This window comes from Eleutherodactylus coqui, chromosome 13 (genome assembly GCF_035609145.1).
Source record: "Eleutherodactylus coqui strain aEleCoq1 chromosome 13, aEleCoq1.hap1, whole genome shotgun sequence".
Lineage (NCBI taxonomy): Eukaryota > Metazoa > Chordata > Amphibia > Anura > Eleutherodactylidae > Eleutherodactylus > Eleutherodactylus coqui.
The window spans coordinates 114862622-114882147 of NC_089849.1; the positions used below are offsets into that span (position 1 = coordinate 114862622).

The 19526-nt window shown below is 42.3% G+C and overlaps 1 protein-coding gene across 1 annotated transcript; it reads left to right on the top strand.

Annotated features, from left to right (window-relative positions):
* Positions 1-413: 413 nt before the first annotated feature.
* On the top strand, positions 414-15745 carry SSTR2 (somatostatin receptor 2). The gene is made up of 2 exons (XM_066586212.1): positions 414-641; positions 13791-15745. The coding sequence occupies exon 2, from the start codon at positions 13876-13878 to the stop codon at positions 14983-14985; it is 1110 nt and encodes a 369-aa protein (XP_066442309.1). The 5' UTR covers positions 414-641; positions 13791-13875; the 3' UTR covers positions 14986-15745.
* Positions 15746-19526: the final 3781 nt, after the last annotated feature.

Genomic DNA, 19526 nt, shown 5'->3' on the forward strand with positions numbered 1-19526 from the left:
GGTTGCATGATCGGCGGTCTTGTGATCATGATAGCATCATGAGATTATAATAAATTCTACAAAATGACAAAATCTACTCTGCTACATCTGTAGATTAAATATAACCTTACGAATGCTTGCAAGACTAGTGAAGAGCGCACATATTACAAACTACCAAATAGAGAAATAACTGTAGAGAATCACACACATGCAGTGATTGACTGCTGTCAGCGGTGACGCAGGCGGGGGGCTTCTGTGCCGAGAGAGACGCTGTTTCCATCTTTCTAGCTTGCATCAGACTTGAAAGGGATTGTATGGCTTGAGCACCATCTGCATGTGAACAGGAGGAATTCTGCAAGTCCTCCTCTCTTCACTTGTGGATACAACCTCAGATGTAAAGGGAGCTTCAGACTGAGCACACACACTGGGAGAGCTGTGCTGCTAAGGACCAGCTGGAAGAAAGTCACTAGAAAGCACAGGCAGGAGCTCTTCTCCCATCAGACCCCAGAAATATATTGGAGGAATTCCTACATGATCCTGAAGCCTCCTGCAGGGATTAGCACAGGTGGGAAACTTCAGGATAATGGACTGTGACAGGTGCGCTGCTAGCGGAGACCGTGGATTTACCTGGGCTTCTTGAACCCCTAGGTGACTATATACAGGTAAGTGACTTCTTGTCTATTCCCTTGCACCAAAATGACCTTATATATTTCTAATATCTATCCTGCATACAAGGAAAATTAGCAGTAAAAAGATCTATTAGACCTCTTTGCTCAAGGTTAAGATATTGTGACTAGGCGTTATAATATATAAATGTTACAGTGTATCAATATTCTAGAACAATTATCCAGGTTTTTACTTATTAGCTACATTCTACACGGAGTGCAAGCTAGGCTTTCCGACACCCAAAGATTCGGTCTAAATACCCTGGCCAAAGCAGAGTGATTTGTTGGCACCCACACACTGGCACCAAGCTACTCTTCTGATTATATAGGGCTGTTTGCCTTTGAATTTCTCCCAAGCCTGTTTACCCAAAGTAATTTGTAACTTCAACTAATCTTATCTGTGACTTTATTGACGAGGAGCCAGAATTGTTATATCTGAAACTCGTGGTCAGACTTCAGATGTCAGCGCACAGAACAGAATGGTCATTTAAGTACATGACTTTAGGTTGTAATGAGCAACATGTCTGTAAGGCACGTCATTTACTAAGAAATGCCTGACTGCAGGTGGCAACCATGGCTACCTTCCACCAATGCCTCATGGTTGGCACACTGCAAATATTGCATTGCATCACCCGTATCATATCATATAAACAGCAAATACTTGCATTTGCGCAACATTGTTGCAAAAGCTGACAATCTGAAAGCAACAGTGATTTCTCACCACATCAGAATCCATTTTACTTGTTTCTTCCTGTCCCAGTATGGCTTTCCATATGGGGAAAGAGTGTACCAATCATTTCTGCTACTCCAAAATAACAACCAAAGATTAGTGATAGCATGAGGGGTCATATAAAGAGTAGGTCAACAGTTGTTATGACACTATAGGTCCCAGCATGACTTTCAGTCGCCAGAGTAAGTAATCATGAATTGTTATTGGTTGCCCACTAAATTCTGGGGCCTAGGAAGGTAAGATATAGGAATTTTGTAAGACCTTCAGTCAGAGGATATGTTGGCCATCAGTGGACAATTCCTTTCTTTTTATGACTCACAAAGTAGTGAGTCTGGAGAGTAAAGGCAATAAAAAACAGATTTTTTTAACCTTGAAATCCACTATTAAGTGAGTCATGGTAAAAAAAAAACAATCAGTGGTGCCCACCAGTGTGAGAAACATGACAGCTTCTCATATGACAGCTTTCCGGATCCTCTGAGAGTATAACATGAAGGAAAGGGGTATTTTTGAATGGAGATAAAGATTTGAAGGGTCAGCTAAGAAGAGAAAGCCAGAAGTGGGAGGAAACTACTGGCCCCAGCATGCGATGCCACACTGGGTCCTCACATCTACATATTGCATAAGACTACTGAATATGGATGGGAGAATTCTGTCCTGTATCTTCACAATACAAATATCAGTCCACATCAATAAATATACTGGAAAGATGAGCTGATGAAATCCGGTCAGACTGGAGTCCTGTTCTTCGTCTAATAAAATAAACCAGATCTAAACAGAGGTCGACACGCAAAGTATTACTGCATTTTCGATGATGTAGACTCTGGAAATGAAAGCATCTGATTGGTAAAAACCCAGTAGGAATACATATGTTCCTAATTATTTATCACTATATTATCGCGTTCTTGTCCAGGCAGATCCAAATCTTGATGGCCATATGAATGTCCGAACCCCTGCTTGTGTCTTCAGTTCTTTTGAAGGCATGGCCATGTTAATTTTTGCCATTGCCAACCTCAACTTTCAATTCTTTTCTCACTTCTTTCATAAATTGTCTTTGCTATTGAGATAAAGTTTGACCCTTGGTCCATCATGCAGGAGGTATAGGTTGTCTAGGCCCAAGTATTCACTTTTGTGTTTTCCTTTCCTTCCATGGAAAACGTCTTTTTAAATGTCTTAAGCTCCTTTTCGCCACAGTGAGCACCTCGCGATTCTTATTTGCCCAAACGAACGAGTTGGTGACATCATCGCCAGCTCATTCACGCTCGGGCAGCCTGTTTAAACTGCACATTTATCGTTGAGACTTGTGAAATCCTCCTTCATTTATCATTTAGTGTTTCACCTTCCTACGTGAAAAACTGAAAACTTCACAATAAGTGCCCGGGCCAGTGCTGATTTTTAGGCTGAAACTGAATTATGGACGAGAACCACACAATTCTCATTCGTCGTTCAGTCCTTGGCTCACGTTTAAACTGAACGATTATCTATCGTTCCATCTAAACGCCGCATTGCTCTATGGGTTTTTGATCCTTCCAGTTGTACAGGACATGTTGGCCATCCAAGTTGAAGGGGGCATTTCTGACCATCACCAATCTTAATATTATTTGCATAGCAGTATATAACTGTTATTAGTTACATAGCAGTATATGAGGATATGTAGTTAGGCATTGTGTGGTGTTGCTGCTGTGCAGCATTGTAGATTATTTTTATAGCATGTACCGGTGGTGGCACAGTATAGCATTGTTAAAAGGTAACTGTATGGAATTGTTATTTGGCCAACATTTGTTTGGAAACTGGCGCCGATCATTAGGCACTAGAAGTTTGGTTGTTGGTGCATTGTCTCAGCATACCTCATATGGACAGGAGAGCCGAGAGAAATGTAATGCACAGGACATTATTCAGGACTTACTCTGATTACATAATACGGGGGATGCCAGCGGAAGGTACTACACAGGGCATCGTCTAACGTAAGGCAGGATCTGCTGTTGTTTATGCTTTCGTATTGATTGTTGGGCATAGATTATGGGGTGAAGATGGCAGCCTGTACGCGGTTTAGAAGTCTTAAGGATTTATGAATTTCTATTTTCAATATATGACCTGGCTGATAAATGTGTAAGAAATCTCCCGATAACATCGTTAAGACAAGTGCAGTACAGTACATACGGGCGGGATAGAGATTCATCCCTGAACCACAAGCAGGATTTATTAAAGTGTTTGAAATGTTTCCTATTAGAGCGAGAGTGTGATACAAAATCAATAGTCTTTTCAGCTGGGTGGAAATAACTGATTGCTCTCTGCGTCTGGCAGACCTCTGTACGGAGAATGACGAATCAGGACTGAGTCATTATAACATGGCCAAATGTACTAATATCAGTATCCAGGAAATGTACAGAAAAGTGTGAGAATAATGCATTGCTCCCCTGCCTATATTGTACAATATTATTACGTAACGTACCTAGGACAGAAAAACTGAAGGAATGCAAGGGGAATGTTATACAAGAGCATTCAGGAAGGAGATTCACAGCTTGGAAACGGTGAAGAGACAAGTAGAATAATCTTATAAAACCACAATTAAAGGGATTGTCTGGGATTAGAAAAACACGGCAGAAACAGAGCAAACCTATCCACCAGTTATATATGGTATTAGGGCCGGTCTCACCTGGCCGGATTTGAATTGAGGATTCCACGCTCGTATGATCAATGGTAATACGCTGGTCAATCAAATACATTGGATTACACAATTCCGCTTGAGCAGGTCGGAATTGAGTAATCCATTCGGGGAAAATAACGCACAGCAAGTTCTATTTTACAGTGGAATCCGCGACCATCGAGTACATGGTGCTTAATCATCCCATATATACCTGCAGCCCATACGTAATTACATTGCATATGGGCTGCGGGTACCTGTGTCATTACTAAGCGACGAGAGTGCTGGAAATACCAATAAACAAAAAATCTGCATGCATACGCAATACATTACGGCCGGGGTGACGGATGGAATTCGCTGCGGGCCTCTCACATGCAGAATCCAACCAGCTCATGTGAGCCTGGCCTAAAGCCTCATGTCCACTAGAAAAATACAATCTGCGCAGAACCTGCTGCTGATTTCCGCAGCAGATTCCGCGTGGATTTGCTTTAAAAGGTATTTATTTACGCGGATATCCGCACCTATTGCTAGCAATGTGATAGCAATGTGGCCGATCCGTGCGTAATCCGCGGTAAAATGGAGCATGCCGCGTTTTTTTCTCCCGCACGTGAAAAACCCAAATCTATTAAAATGCCATCTGCAGGTGCAAAATTCAATTTAATTGACCGTGGATGGCCAATGATTCCCTATGGGCAAAATTGAATGCGGATTCCGCCGAGGAATCCGCAATTCAATTTTGCTAGTGGACATGAGGCCTTAGGCTCAGCTCCACTGAAGTGAATTTGCCTTAACAGATTTGCAACTTTTAAGACCAGCTTCCGTTTTGGTGGCCTTGCATGTAATGTTACAATCCCAGTTCCAATAAAGTTGAGACAATGTGTAAAATGTATATAAATGCAAAGAAAAAAAGAATGCAATGATATTGGAAATCTCATCCAACCATCTTTTGGTACTGGTGTTATATGTCAACACCGGAAGCTACGGGTTGACCGGGCAGAGCTGGAGGTAACGTCCCGGTCACGCCCCTAGCTGCCGATTGGCTCCTGGTCTCTGCTGTATCCCGTCCCTACTGTTACTTGCACCTGCTTTGTGCGGCTGTGCTGTCTTCGGCTCCGGACCCTTAGCTCTTGCGTGTCGCTCCCTCCAGCTGGGTGGCCGGTCAGCAGTGTGCCACAGACGGTGCTCTTCCTCCTGGCTGGCCAGTTACTTGCCGGCTGACAATCGGCTGCTGCTACTGTTTTGTGGGGGGCTGTCCCATCTTCATTCCCGGCCCCTCTAGGTAGTAGCCCCCCGCCCCTGCCAGCAGGAAGAGTGACAGCGGGGTCAGGAGTGGACATGGGAGGCCAGCGGGGGGAGGGAGAGTGACCGCGGGGTCGGTACAGCATCCCCAGGAGGTGAGATGGGGAGCCCAGCGGGGAAAGTGACAGCAAGGTCAGGAGCAGAGATGGCATTAGTAGTAGGACCAGGAGGAGGAGGAGGAGGAGGGCAAGGAGATGTGTGAGCTGTCAGTGGGGAGAGCTGATACATGTGTCTCTGGGGAGCTGTTTGCAGGGCATCCGCCAATCCGCAGCTGTGGGAGTGACCTGCCCATCCCCTGTAACTCAGCCCGGCCAACCCATGTCTCCACCCATACTTCCGGTGGAGACATATTACACCAGTACCCCATCTTTTATTCACAGCAGAATACACAACACATGTCAGAAGGAGAAAGTGAGACATGTATCCATTTCATGTAAAAATATTAATTCATTTAGAAATTGATGGCAGAAACACATCTCAAAAACATTGGGACAGGGCCATGTCTGCCATTTTGTAGCATTCCCTCTTCTTTGTACAACAGTTTGTAAACGTCTGCAAAGTAAGGAGACCAATCGCTGGAGTTTTGGGAGAGGAATGCTCCAATTGTGGTCTGATGTAGGATTCTAACTGCTCAACAGTCCTGGACCTTCTTTGCCGGATTTTTCGTATTCATAATGCACTGAATCTTTTCTATTAGTGAAAGGTTCGGACTGCAGGTGGCCGCTTCACCCCGGACTCTCCTTCTGGGAAGCCATGCTGTTGTGCTGGATGCAGTATTTGGTTTAGCATGGTCTTGCTGAAATATACAAGTCCTGCACTAAAAGAGATGTCGTCTGGATAGGAGCATATGTTCTACAATCTCTATATACAGCTCAGCATTGATAATGCCTTACAAGATGCGTAAGCTGCCCATGCCATAGGCACAAATGCAACCCCATAACCATCAGAGATGCAGGTTTTGAACTGTGTGCTGATAACAAGCTGAACAGTCCTTTTAAATGAGCTTCAGCCCGTAAAAGACATCAGCGTTTCTGGATTGCATTGATATATAGCTTCTTTTTTGCATGATACAGCTTAAGGGCTATTTCACACGAGCGCATAAATGGCAACGTTTTTACGCCCAGCCGATATACGCAACCATCTGAGCCCTGGGTTTCCAAAGCATCTGTTCACACGGGCGAATATACGGCACATTAAAACATCGAACCGTGAAAAATTGAACATAGGCGACCGAAATACTCGCCGACGCATATATGTTGAGCAAAAAGAAGGTTCTGAAATTATTTTTTGGCCAATGTACTCCGGCGGGTCGCATAGACTCCTATGGGAGCAGGGGAAAAAAGGGAGGAGGAGGCATTTTTAGCAGCAGCCAAGGCAGGGAGAAGTTTACGGGTTCATCTATGTAGGCATTAGAAGTCATTCAGAGGATTTAAGCCAAGCGAGGGTTTTTCCGGGGTGCAACGTATTTTTTAGCTAAAATCTATTCTCTACGGTCGTGTGAATGAGCAAGAAAACACTAATTACCCTGGTGGAAAAAAGCCCTTTTACACGATTTTATGGCGACAGCAAGAAAACGTTAAAATGCCTACACTCGTGTGAAAGAAGCCTTAACTGACATTTGTGAATTTCATGGCGAACTGTGTTCACAGACAATGATTTCTGGAAGCATTCCTGAGCCCATGCAGTCATCTGCATTATAGAATCATGCCTGTTTTTGATCATTGCTCTACAGACCTGTATAAAGGGTCAAACATTGATTTAAAGGAATACTGACATCCAATTATTTGCATATTACGCAGAGGAGCATGGATGGCCTTATAAGTCTCCTCACTCACTTTCTAGCTGCTCCTTAAGGAGAGATGATACCCTTCCTGACCCCCGTCACAGGCCTCTCACTAGCCAAGCCAGAATCCTACTGCACACTGATGAGGGGCAATAACCCAAAACAGCCATCTGTGGATGGATTCTGCCTTTGTTTTTAATTCCCAATGATTGCTCTAAAGACCTGTATAAAGGGTCAAGCATTGATTTGCAGGAATGCTGCCATCCAATAGGTGGCGCTGCGGAGGTATTGTTCTATCTTCCTTATTTGTTTTTAATGCAGTGATGCCTGAAGGCCCGTAGATCTCGAGCATCCAACATTGACTTGTCACTTGTGTACATGATTTTTTCCAAATGCTCTGAATCTTTTGATGATATGATATACTGTAGCTGGTGGGATATTCAAAGTCTTCACAATTTTACGTTGAGCAACATTTGTCTGAAAATGTTCCACAATTTTTAGATGCAGTTTTTCACAGATTGGTGAACCTCTGACCGTGTTTGCTGCTGAGAGACTCTGCCTCTCTAACATGGTCTTTTTTACAGTCATGTGCCTTAGTGGAAAATTGACTCTCGAGCTCTTTTTCATTAGTACCACTTACTTTTCCAGTTTTTTGTTACTCCTGTCACAATTTTTGTGAGATGTGTTGCTGCCATCAATTTCTAAATAAGATAATTTATTGAAATAAAAGAGAAAAACGTCTCACTCTCACCTTCTGATATGTGCTTTATTTTCCATTGTGAATAAGGCCAGTCTCACATGACCAGATTTGAGTTGCATTTCCTTACGCAGTTCTGATCACATTAGCATATAAAACGCAGCATGTTCTAATTTAACTGCAGATATACATGACATAGAGCCCATTGTTCCCTATGGTCGCGTATATACCCATTGCATATAGGCTGCGGGTATCCATGTCATCGCTAAGTGACGGTGCGGGAAATCAAAAGAAAAAAAAACAGATGTACTGCACATGACACCCGTGTGAGTACATGGTCATGCGCAGTACAATTTTGCGGCTGTACGCAGCGCCATGGTCAAACTCACAACTGTAATCTAATGTGGGAGGCCTACAGCGATTCCACTTATGGCCATGTGAGCCTGGCCTAAAACAAGGTTATATGAGATTTCCAAATCATTGCATTCTTTTTTTCTTTGCATTTTTTATATTTTACACAGTATCCCAACTTTTTTAGAATTGGGGTTGTACAATACGTACCTGACAGCCTTTATATATGGTTTTCATTGACTGCAATGTTAAAAATAAAAGTATATGTTTCTATAGGTTTTTTCATGGGACAGAAAAGCGTAGTAGGCTGGCAGAAGAGTTAATAGAGATACACTTAAAATGTATAACCAAAACGTTATAAACTGTATGGTGACTAATGCTAGATATTTGACCAATAAAGTAGATGAACTGGAAGTAATAAAGTCTGAGGAAAACTACGACATAGTGGGAATAACGGAGACCTGGTTGGATGAAAGCTGTGACTAGGCAGTGAACTTGCAGCGTTACAGTCTGTTCAAAAGAGATTGTAAAAACCTGAAAGGGGGAGGAGTTTGTCTTTGTGTAAAATCCTACTTAAAGTAGTCTATATGGGTAGTGATTAGCGAGCTTACTCGCTTAGGCAAACTACTCGAGCGAGTAGTGCCTTATTCAAGTACCTGCCCGCTCGTCTCTAAAGATTCGGCTGCCGGCGCGGGTGAGAGGTGAGTTGCAGCGGTGAGCGGGGGGCAGAGAGGGAGAGAGAGATCTCCCCTCCGTTCCTCCCCGCTCTCCCCAGCCGCCCCCCGCCGGCAGCCGAATCTTTAGAGACGAGCGGGCAGGTACTCAAATAAGGCACTACTCTCTCGAGTAGTTTGCCTTAGCGAGTATGCTCGCTCATCTCTAGTAGTGATACATGGAGAGAAAAACAACAATATAATCCTCATAGAGGTTTTCTATAGGCCACGAAATATCAGAAGCTACTGAAAATCTATTACTGAAGTAAATAGATGAATCATCAAATTACAATGAGCTTTTTACGATCGTGTGGGCAAACTAAGCACGGGGCCCACACAATCATGACCAAAGAACGGGTACACACAGTTTCTGACCACTGACCCTGTGCTACAAGGAGGTTGACATGGCCCTACCTAAGTGGGGACATCGCCCCAATAAAGGGCGGCCCAGCGGTCTTTGGATCTGGGCCCTAGATGATCCTAGGAACCACGCACCAGAGCAGGATACATACACATGCCACATGACAGGGACAGAACACAGAGCCAGAAAACACAGCATACAGCAGCCAAAATGCAACCACTAGTAAGCTATATATAAATACCAGGTATTAGTTGACATTTTGAGCAAAACGTGGAAGCTAGCGGGCCACTTCACGGCTCCAGGCTATACTTCTAGTCCCTACACTAACCAGGAGTCCAGCAGCACCAGACACAGTTCACACCGCAACACACTAGGGTTAGCATGCTAGACACCCAACCACATTAAACAGGACAATTTACTCCTCATGTCTAGCCACTTACTCAGACATACAGAACTTAACACTGTTCACACCATATACCCCCTACAGGGCTATCCACACCTAATGTCTGGCCACATGCCAAACACTGGACACCAGTCACACAACAAGCTGCAACACAGAAGTAACATGACTGCTCACCCTGGAAACCAGGCAGACACTGACAGGAGCTGGGTTTACATGTGAGCAAAGACCCGGGGGATTGGCTAGCAGGAGATCACCACACCTAGCTAGCACAATTATTCACCACCTGTGGGGCTGTGCTGCTAGTAGCCATAGTACTACAGGTCTCAGCAGCACAACCTAACAGAGGTATTTATTATAGGAGAGTTTAACTGTCCGGATATTACTAAAGATAATTACCTTACCCAATTTGCCCATGACCCAACTAGAGAGACAGCCATTTTGGACTTAATATAAGCCAACAGATCTGATAGAATGACAGAAGTGCAGGTTGGGGGGGGGGGGGGGGGGCACATGGTAAATAGTTACCATAATGTAATAAATTTTAATAAGTTTCAATTTCAATAGAGAATTTTATAGGGGAGTTACGAAATCAGCTTAGCCTTAAACATATTGACTGGGACAAGGTCTTTAAAAATAAGACTATGGACAATAAATGGGAAGTGTTTAAAAACATCCTGAATACTTACAGTGAGAGGTTCATACTTTTCCGGAATAGAAGACTTAGTAATAGGAGAAAACCAATGTAGTTCAATAAAGATGTAAAGAGGGCAATAAACAGGAAAAAGAAAGCGTTTAAACTACTAAACCAAGAAGGCAGCTAAGAAGTGCTAAAACCGATAAGGAAAAAAATGAATTATGTAAAAAGCAGATAAAAGCAGCAATGATCGAGATAGTGACTTATTGCTAAAGAGGGTAAAACTAACGCTAAACTGTTCTTCAATTAGATAAATAGTACAAAAGATTAATACTGAAAATGTTGGCCCTTTAATAAATAATGCAGGAAAAATTGTAGAGAGTGATGAGGAGAAAGCAAATCTAGTAAATGTTTTTTCTCCAGTGTATTCACTGAGGAAAAGGAAATGTCAGATGAGATGCAGAGTGATGAACTAAACTCTACACTAAATGTTACCAGTTTAACCCAGGAAGAAGTGCAGAACTTCCTTAAAAATATTCAAACAGACAAATCGCGGGTTCTCGATGACATACACCCTTGTGTTTTAAGGGAATTAAGTAAGGTGCTTGACAGACCCTAGTTTATTATATTTAAAGGGGTTGTCCCGCGGCAGCAAGTGGGTCTATACACTTCTGTATGGCCATATTAATGCACTTTGTAATGTACATTGTGCATTAATTATGAGCCATACAGAAGTTATCAAAAGTTTTATACTTACCTGCTCCGTTGCTGGCGTCCTCGTCTCCATGGTGCCGACTAATTTTCGGCCTCTAATGGCCAAATTAGCCGCGCTTGCACAGTCCGGGTCTTCTGCTGTCTTCAATGGGGCCGCTCGTGCAGAATGCCGGCTCCGTGTAGCTCCGCCCCGTCACGTGCCGATTCCAGCCAATCAGGAGGCTGGAATCGGCAATGGACCGCACAGAAGCCCTGCGGTCCACAGAGAGAGAGGATCCCGGTGGCCATCTTCAGCAGGTGAGTATGAAGACGCTGGACCGCCGGGATTCGGGTAAGTACTACCCGGTTTGTTTTTTTAACCCCTGCATCGGGGTTGTCTCGCGCCGAACGGGGGGGGGGGGGGGGGTTAAAAAAAAAACAAAAACCCGTTTCGGCGCAGGACAACCCCTTTAAGTGCTCAATAGTAACAGAGTCTGTTCCACTGAATTGGCGTATAGCCAATGTGGTGCCGGTTTTCAGAAAGGGGTGATAAGGTAAACCTAGAAACTACAGGCCAGTAAGTCTTTCTTCTATTGAGGGTAAAATGTTTGAAAGGTTTCTAAGAGATGCTACCCTGGAGTACCTCAAGGAAAATAGCTGTATAACTCCATATTAGCATGGATATATGAGGGGCTACTCCTGTCAAACTGATCTGATCAGCTTCTATGAGGAGGTAATTTCTAGACTGGGCCGAGGAGAGTCACTGGATCTTGTGTATTTGGACTTTTCCAAAGCGTTTGATACTGTGCAGCATAAAAGGTTGGTATATAAAATGAGAATGCTTGGTCTGGGCGAGAATGTGTGTAAGTGGATAAGAAACTGGTCAGGGATAGGAAGCAGAAGGTGGTTATAAATGGTACATACTCTGATGGGGTCACCGTTACTAGTGGGGTACCACAGGGGGCAGTATTGGTCGCTATTCTTTATAATATATTTATTAATGACCTGGTAGAGGGATTGTACAATAAAATAATGTAAAGAAGCACAAGACAGTACACAAGGTGGTTGCAAGAGGATCTGGATTAGTTGGGGGCAGAAAAGTGGTAAATGGGGTGTAACCCTGATAAATGTAAGGTTCTGCACACTGGACAGGAAATACATGTCACCATTATACACTAAACGGGAAACCACTGGGGAACACTGATATGGAAAAAGACTTATGGGGTACATCAGAAGAGGTCGAGGGGCGCATGATGAGAACATTGTTATTCCTCCCTACAAGTCACTGGTCAAACCACACATGGAGTATTGTGGACAGTTTAGGGCACCGGTACTCAAGAAGGACATATCAGAGCTTGAGCGGGTACAAAGGCCGGTAAATAAAGTAAAAAACTGAATGGGCGGACTACAATACCCAGAGAGGTTATCGAAATTGGGGTTATTTAGTTTAGAAAAAAGATGTCTGAGTGGCACCCTAACAACTATGTATAAATATATCAGGGGACAATACAGAGATCTCTCCCATCATCTATTTATAGCCAGGACTGTAACAAGGGGGCGCTCTAATAGCTATGTATAAATATATCGGGACAATACAGAGATCTCTCTCATCATCTATTTATACTCAGGACTGTAACAAGGGGGCGCTCTAATAACTATGTATAAATATATCGGGACAATACAGAGATCTCTCTCATCATCTATTTAAAGAGGAGCTTGGTCCATTTTTCTTGAGCATTACAATATTTCATGTTCTAGTCACTGATTACTTCAGAAGGGTTGGTGATCCGGGGATTATTCTGATTGCCAGACTGGAGTCAGGGTAATAGGTTGAACTGGATGGACATATGCCTTTTTTCGGCCTTACATACTCTGTTACTATGCTTTTCGATCCCTCCAAAAAATGCAAAGAAACATATGTCAGGCTAAAAGCAATCAAACATATGCAGAGTTTGGTTATATTAAACCCATTATACACTATGGTTCTGTGAAATGCCAAGATTTCATCCATTTTTTAAACAAAAAGAGTGAGCGTTTCATGGATGACCATGTCATTGGGGACACACCCTGAGCTATTACATCATATATCTGACACTAAACTGTTATCTTTTTCCACAGGCATTCGATAGAATTTAGGAAGCTTGATTGATATGAATAGAGAAAAATTCAACATTTTGTATAGATTGAAAGGGGTATTCCAGGACGTTAACTACTGATGACCTATCCTCAGGATAGGTCATCAGTAGGTGATCAACAGGGGTGCGCTGCTCGGGATCTCTGTAGACCAGCTGCTCGTTCAGCCCCCTATCAGTGCAGTAGGGCAGATGTCATCATTGCTGGTCAGCACTGAAGTGTAATAGCCGAATTCACTCTCATTGAAATCAAATGGCGCTGCCTCCTATTCCTCATTGGAGTCAGGACCAGAAGTCTAACCCTGACTGAACTGAGTAGCTGGAAGTGTAATAGTAGGCAGCACTCCCATTGATTTTAACGAGAGGGAATTCAGCTACTACACTTCCTCTCCTGACTACCTATGACATGACTACATCTGGTCCACTGCACTGACAGCGGGCCGAACGATCACCAAGTGGCAGGTCTCCATTGATTAACTACTAATGACCTATCTTGAGGATAGGTCATCATTACTTAAAGTCCCAGAATCCCCCTTTAAGCTGTAGAGATATACAATGCATGCTAACATAATAGTACATGGATATACAAGATCATTCATATATAACTATTGTTAAATGGGCTTGGACAGAGTAAATCGATTTGTCAATCAGTTACTGCTTATATCTGCTAGCTTTTAATGATTTTTTTCTTTTATGTGTTTTGTTTTAGTGTTCACCAGACTTTAAGAGACAGAAGAGACTGCCATGAGTATTGAGTAGATAAATGCTACTTGTGTTCACTGGAGAACGAGAAAATGGATCAAGATTACTCAGACTTACCCAACATCACAGAGTTGTACTATTCTCCTGTTTCACAGGGATACATAGTAGAGACAACCAGCAATGTCTCCAGAAACGACACACATTACTATGACATGACAAGCAATGCCATCCTTACCTTCATCTACTTTGTGGTGTGTATTGTAGGACTTTGTGGAAATACATTAGTTATTTACGTCATACTCCGATATGCCAAGATGAAGACCATCACCAATATTTATATTTTAAACTTAGCTATTGCTGATGAACTGTTTATGCTTGGCTTGCCCTTTTTGGCTATGCAGGTGGCTTTGGTCCACTGGCCCTTTGGCAAAGTTATTTGCAGAATTGTCATGACAGTGGATGGCATTAACCAGTTCACCAGCATCTTCTGCCTTACAGTCATGAGCATAGATCGATACCTTGCAGTGGTTCATCCAATCAAGTCTGCAAAGTGGAGAAGACCAAGGACTGCTAAGATGGTCAATGTTGCCGTATGGGCCATCTCACTTTTGGTAATCATGCCCATCATGAATTATGCTGGGGTACAATCTCATGGTGGAAGAGGCAGCTGCACCATTATCTGGCCTGGTAACTCTGGAACTTGGTACACCGGTTTTATAATTTATGCCTTCATCCTAGGATTTCTGATTCCTCTCAGTATTATCTGCCTCTGCTATCTGTTCATCATCATCAAAGTGAAGTCTTCTGGGATAAGAGTTGGTTCCTCCAAAAGAAAACGGTCAGAAAAGAAAGTTACACGGATGGTGTCTATAGTGGTAGCAGTTTTTATCTTTTGTTGGCTCCCCTTCTATATTTTCAATGTCTCCTCTGTCTCTCTCTTAATAGTGCCGACTCCAGGCCTAAAAGCTATGTGGGACTTTGTTGTGGTTCTGAGTTATGCCAACAGTTGTGCCAATCCCATACTTTATGCCTTTCTATCTGACAACTTTAAAAAAAGCTTTCAGAATGTGCTTTGCTTATCCAAGGTCAGTGGCATGGATGAAGCCGACAGAAGTGATAGCAAACAAGACAAATCCAGGTTAAATGAAACAACAGAAACACAACGCACGTTGCTTAACGGAGATCTCCAAACCAGTATCTAAGGATTCATGAAATTCTTAAACAAAGCATATAAAGCTGTATATATATATATATGAGCAAATTCACATAAAACATGTGCACTAGATACGGCTATGGAAATAATTAAACCTGCTCATAGATAAAAGTTCCTTGATGGGTTCCTTGACTTCGGCAGAGGCTGTGATGGTCAAGCTGTTATACAACTAATGCTATTAATGCCGCAAATAATATATAACTTGAAGAATTTGTAGATGTTTGCACTCAGTAGATCTCCAGTCCTTAGGACTGCTGAGAATCATGTGGCCTCCTTCCAAACATTTCACTGCCAAATCTTGTGTGTCGGCTCCAAGATACGTCAAGTTACTAAACAACTTCTAGTACTTGCTGGCTCCACGGGAACAATTCCTTCTATGTGGCGCTATGGACTTGGGATAGTGAGGATTTAAAATATTGAAACTTACTTGAAGGATTCAGCTGAAGACTTAAACCAATAGCATAAGGTATCTTACGGAGGTGAAGATCTGCATCAACGTCAGTGTTGCTAGGTTGTGGCTGCCAATGTTTTGCCAGACTACAGATCACCATGCCACCATATTTATTAAAGAAAAGATGGGATTTACTAACCTTTTTGAAAAATTAAAGTGACCTCAAGCACTTTTGGCCACCTTTCACGAGCCGTACTGCTTAGAGCCTGTATCATGATCACTATCAATTCACATTGTGCTATTTTTCATAATAGACATGTGAAGCACCAACATAAAGAAGAGGTGTGCCAAGACATGTTTGCCGAGTCTTGTATGTATATATATATAATATTTATATATGTACACTATATACACACACACACATAAACACATAATCTAATTATGGCTATTTTTAATTTCTAGCAATAAACTGAAGACCGGTGGCTATATTTTATTCTCTTAGCTCTGCATAGAATATTTACTTTCTTGTAGTAAGTGCACTTTATATTCACGGAGCAACACTGCACTTTTACAATTTCCTTGTTGTGGAGCAAATCTCAAAGTGTCAACTTCCTCCATTCTGTACAGAAATAGGACTAAAAATTGCTAAATGTAATAAAAAGTTGTACAGTACCTCTATCTTCTTACAGCACAGGGTCTACCATGACGCTACTAGCAAGTAGTGGGTACCAAATAGGCTGCTATTAGCAACACGCTTGTAGCTGTTGATTGTTCTTTTCATATAAGGGTTGACATGTAACTTGGGCATACTGGTAGTCTAATCTGCACTGCCGGAATTCACTATTTCCTTCTTGAAAAATATGAAACCCAAGACTGGTGAGGGTGAAGTGATATTGTGCCTACATATAACGCATACAACTAAGAGATGACTATACTTCGTATTTCTATACCCTGACAACTTTGTCTACTGAAGTTGGCACTGCCTGAGGAGCCATTTTACTTATGGTCTTCACCTTACTGACTTACATTTTATTTATTGACTTTAGTGATACAACTGAGGCTTTCTACCTGTGGAGCAAGCATGGACTCGAAAGTTCACGTGAAAAAATTCTGGCATAAGAGTTTCTGCCATTCTGTGAAAATACTCTAGTCCTGCTTTTTGGTACTTTATATACAATTTATAGGGTGTTCTTGCCCATACACAAGGAAAGCAGACTTGGACTCAAGGGAGTATGTACTAGTATAGAGGTAGCACCCATGGCTACTATGGGATCGGTGGAAAGGTTGGGCCAACACAAATCCCCATGAGCTATGGAAACCTGTGCTGGATTCCCGCTATCTGCAGGTACCACAGTATTAGCAAACAATGGAGATGGGACCTGGTCATTGATTTAGTCATGCCTGAAAAGGCAATCAACTATTTTTGATGTTTGGTCCCCTTTTCATTTATTCATGTACTTTCTTGGGTGAGCCACAGCCTACTCATTTTTTTAGCCCACTAATTGGCTGTTTCCCTGTGGACCATGACTATACATTAACAGAAATATATCATGCAATTTTCCAAATGTATTCTATTTGTCATATTTGAATTTTGTTATATATTTTCAGAAAGTGCTTAAAGTATAAAAATGCTTGTGGCAACATAAAAAGGATGTGTTCTTCTTTATTGCTAAAGCTTGGATTTACAGGGGGTTTCACAGTTACTGATTGACATTTGAAGGGGTTTCCTCAGGATAGGTCATCAATAGTTGGTTGGCTGTGGTCTGCTGTGAGAGACCCTGACTGATCAGCTCATCAGGTGTCCGCTGTCATTGCCGATACACATAGGTGTATGGAGCGGAAGCTGCTGCTCTGCCCCCTTTGTAGTGGCCAGTGCCAGTAACTGCAGGTGCACCTCCCATTGGTATTAATGACAGCTGCGTCTGCAATTACAAGCACTGGCCACTACACAGGGGTTGGAGCAGCAGCTTATGCTCCATACCCCTGTGTGCATCGGCAATGACAATGGGCACCCAATCAGATGAGCAGTGGACCACAGCCGATCAACTACTAAAGACCGGTACTGAGGATAGATCATCAGTAGTATGTGCCTAAGAACCTCTTTAAGGTATTTAAAACAGTTTTGCTTTTCGAGTATAACATGTAAGAATTTCTATAGACAGACAGGTGTTTCACAGATATATTTGGTCTTTAAAACATCTTCACATCCTTGGATTCTGATAGTGGTGAACTCTATTCTTCTCTTTTCTCACAGGTTCATGTAGTTTGTTGTTTTTAACAAGTTCAATGAGTGAATTTTGTGAAGTGTAGGTCAACAGTGGATTTAATGAAAGAGGAAGTACCTAACTTTGCTTCCTGCTTGGGTTTGAACAGATTTGAATATATTTGGCCAGAAGAAAGGTAAGGGTCCTTAAGAAATATATTTTTGGAACTGAAAACCAAGGTTTTTGGCAGCTGTAGATATCATTTGGCAAGTAGCATTGTATGTGGGAAGCCTGATGTGTGTCAACAAATGTTCAATAGCATTTAACCCCCCAAAATTAGCTACAAAAATACCATCCAACATAACTCAACTGAAACTATGACTAGATAATCCATAAAAATGTAAAAAAGGATTTCCAGTACTTGTTCAAAAAATAAAATTAACAATATTTATTCTTTTTATTACAAAACAGTAAAAAAAATTGCCACATTATTGGAATAATGCTTACATGTTTTTAAAACCCTTTCACTTGGGTTCTTGGTAATCGCAAAGACAAGCAGTGGAAATTGTATTATTTTTTGGATTGATGCAGACATTGTTCCTTTTTTATTTTGGACGAGTCTGGAAAATTCTATTTCTATTTGCCACTGGAAGCACCACACCATGATAACATATTAATACCACATAGTGAAGAAAAAATACCACCACAATGTTACCATCAGGGCTGGAACCCATGACCTCCTGCACTCTAGTCAGCAGTTCTTTTTACTAGGCCATCTAGGACTTGGACAGCTCCTCTGCGGAAACCTAGCCATGTTCCTCTGTTTCCCTGTCTTGGCTCCACCCTGTTCCAGATTAAGCCTCCTTAATAAACCTAGTCCTGCTTCCTCCGTTCTTCTATGATTATTATGATCCATAAGCCCTTGATCAAGCTCCACTGCTGCCCACTCCTCTGCTATCTAAACTGAAACCTACTGGTACCGACATCTGGCTTCCCTTCTGACAATGCTACCTGCCTCCTCCATTTGTACCACAACACAAGACCTCCAGATACTAATTCCTGGCTTCTGTTCTGACAATGCTACCCGCCTCCTCCATTTGTACCGCAACACGAGACCTCCCGTTGCTGACCCCTGGCTCTTCCCTGACTACTCTCTAGACCTGCGGCTGCTACACCTGAGGCTCTAACCTAGTGCCTGAAACTGCTACTAAATAAAGAGCATTACAAAAATCAATACCAATAATAACACTAGATGAGGGTCAAATAGCACCTCTGTGACAATATAATATCATAATAGTCTTGCTGAAAAAAGCACGCTATACAAAGAACAATGTTGCTTCCATACAGTAACCATATCTGCTCTACACAGGCACTCTGAAAAACCATATAAGTGATCACAGTACCATTATACCCACTGACTAGAGTCATTCACTTTCCCTTTTCTTCTCCATCTGGCCCAGACCATTTTGATGGCTTCTCACAACTTATTTCTGTATAATGACATACAGACATTTTTGGTGACTTAATTTTTTAGCCACCGGCCTTCATTTTCCATACCTTTACACAATCTCTCTATCCATCATACCTCAATTAGTAATAATGCCACCTATGTTGCGCCACACGGTAATAGAATCCCCCTTTCTGTGCTCCACCTTGGTCCCACTCAGCAAGTGCCACTTTTAGAGTGCTCCACACAGTAAAAATGCCCCCACTTAGTAATAATACCTTTTTTATTTCTTCACTCAGTAATAATGCCCCCCCCCCTCCCTCTCAACATTGATGGCCAAGGATTGGCTGCAGCAATCATGTGTGCTTATCACCTGAGCGCTCTAGCAGAAAGGCAATAGGAGACCACAGCTTACTGCAGTGCACAGGATGAGTGACAGAGATGAGTATAGTTGTTTTCTTTATTTTTAGTTCATCTCCCCAACTTGA

Bases quoted from the DNA above. Each gene is read 5' to 3' on its own strand.
- SSTR2 (XM_066586212.1), top strand. From the start codon at position 13,876: ATGGATCAAGATTACTCAGACTTACCCAACATCACAGAGTTGTACTAT.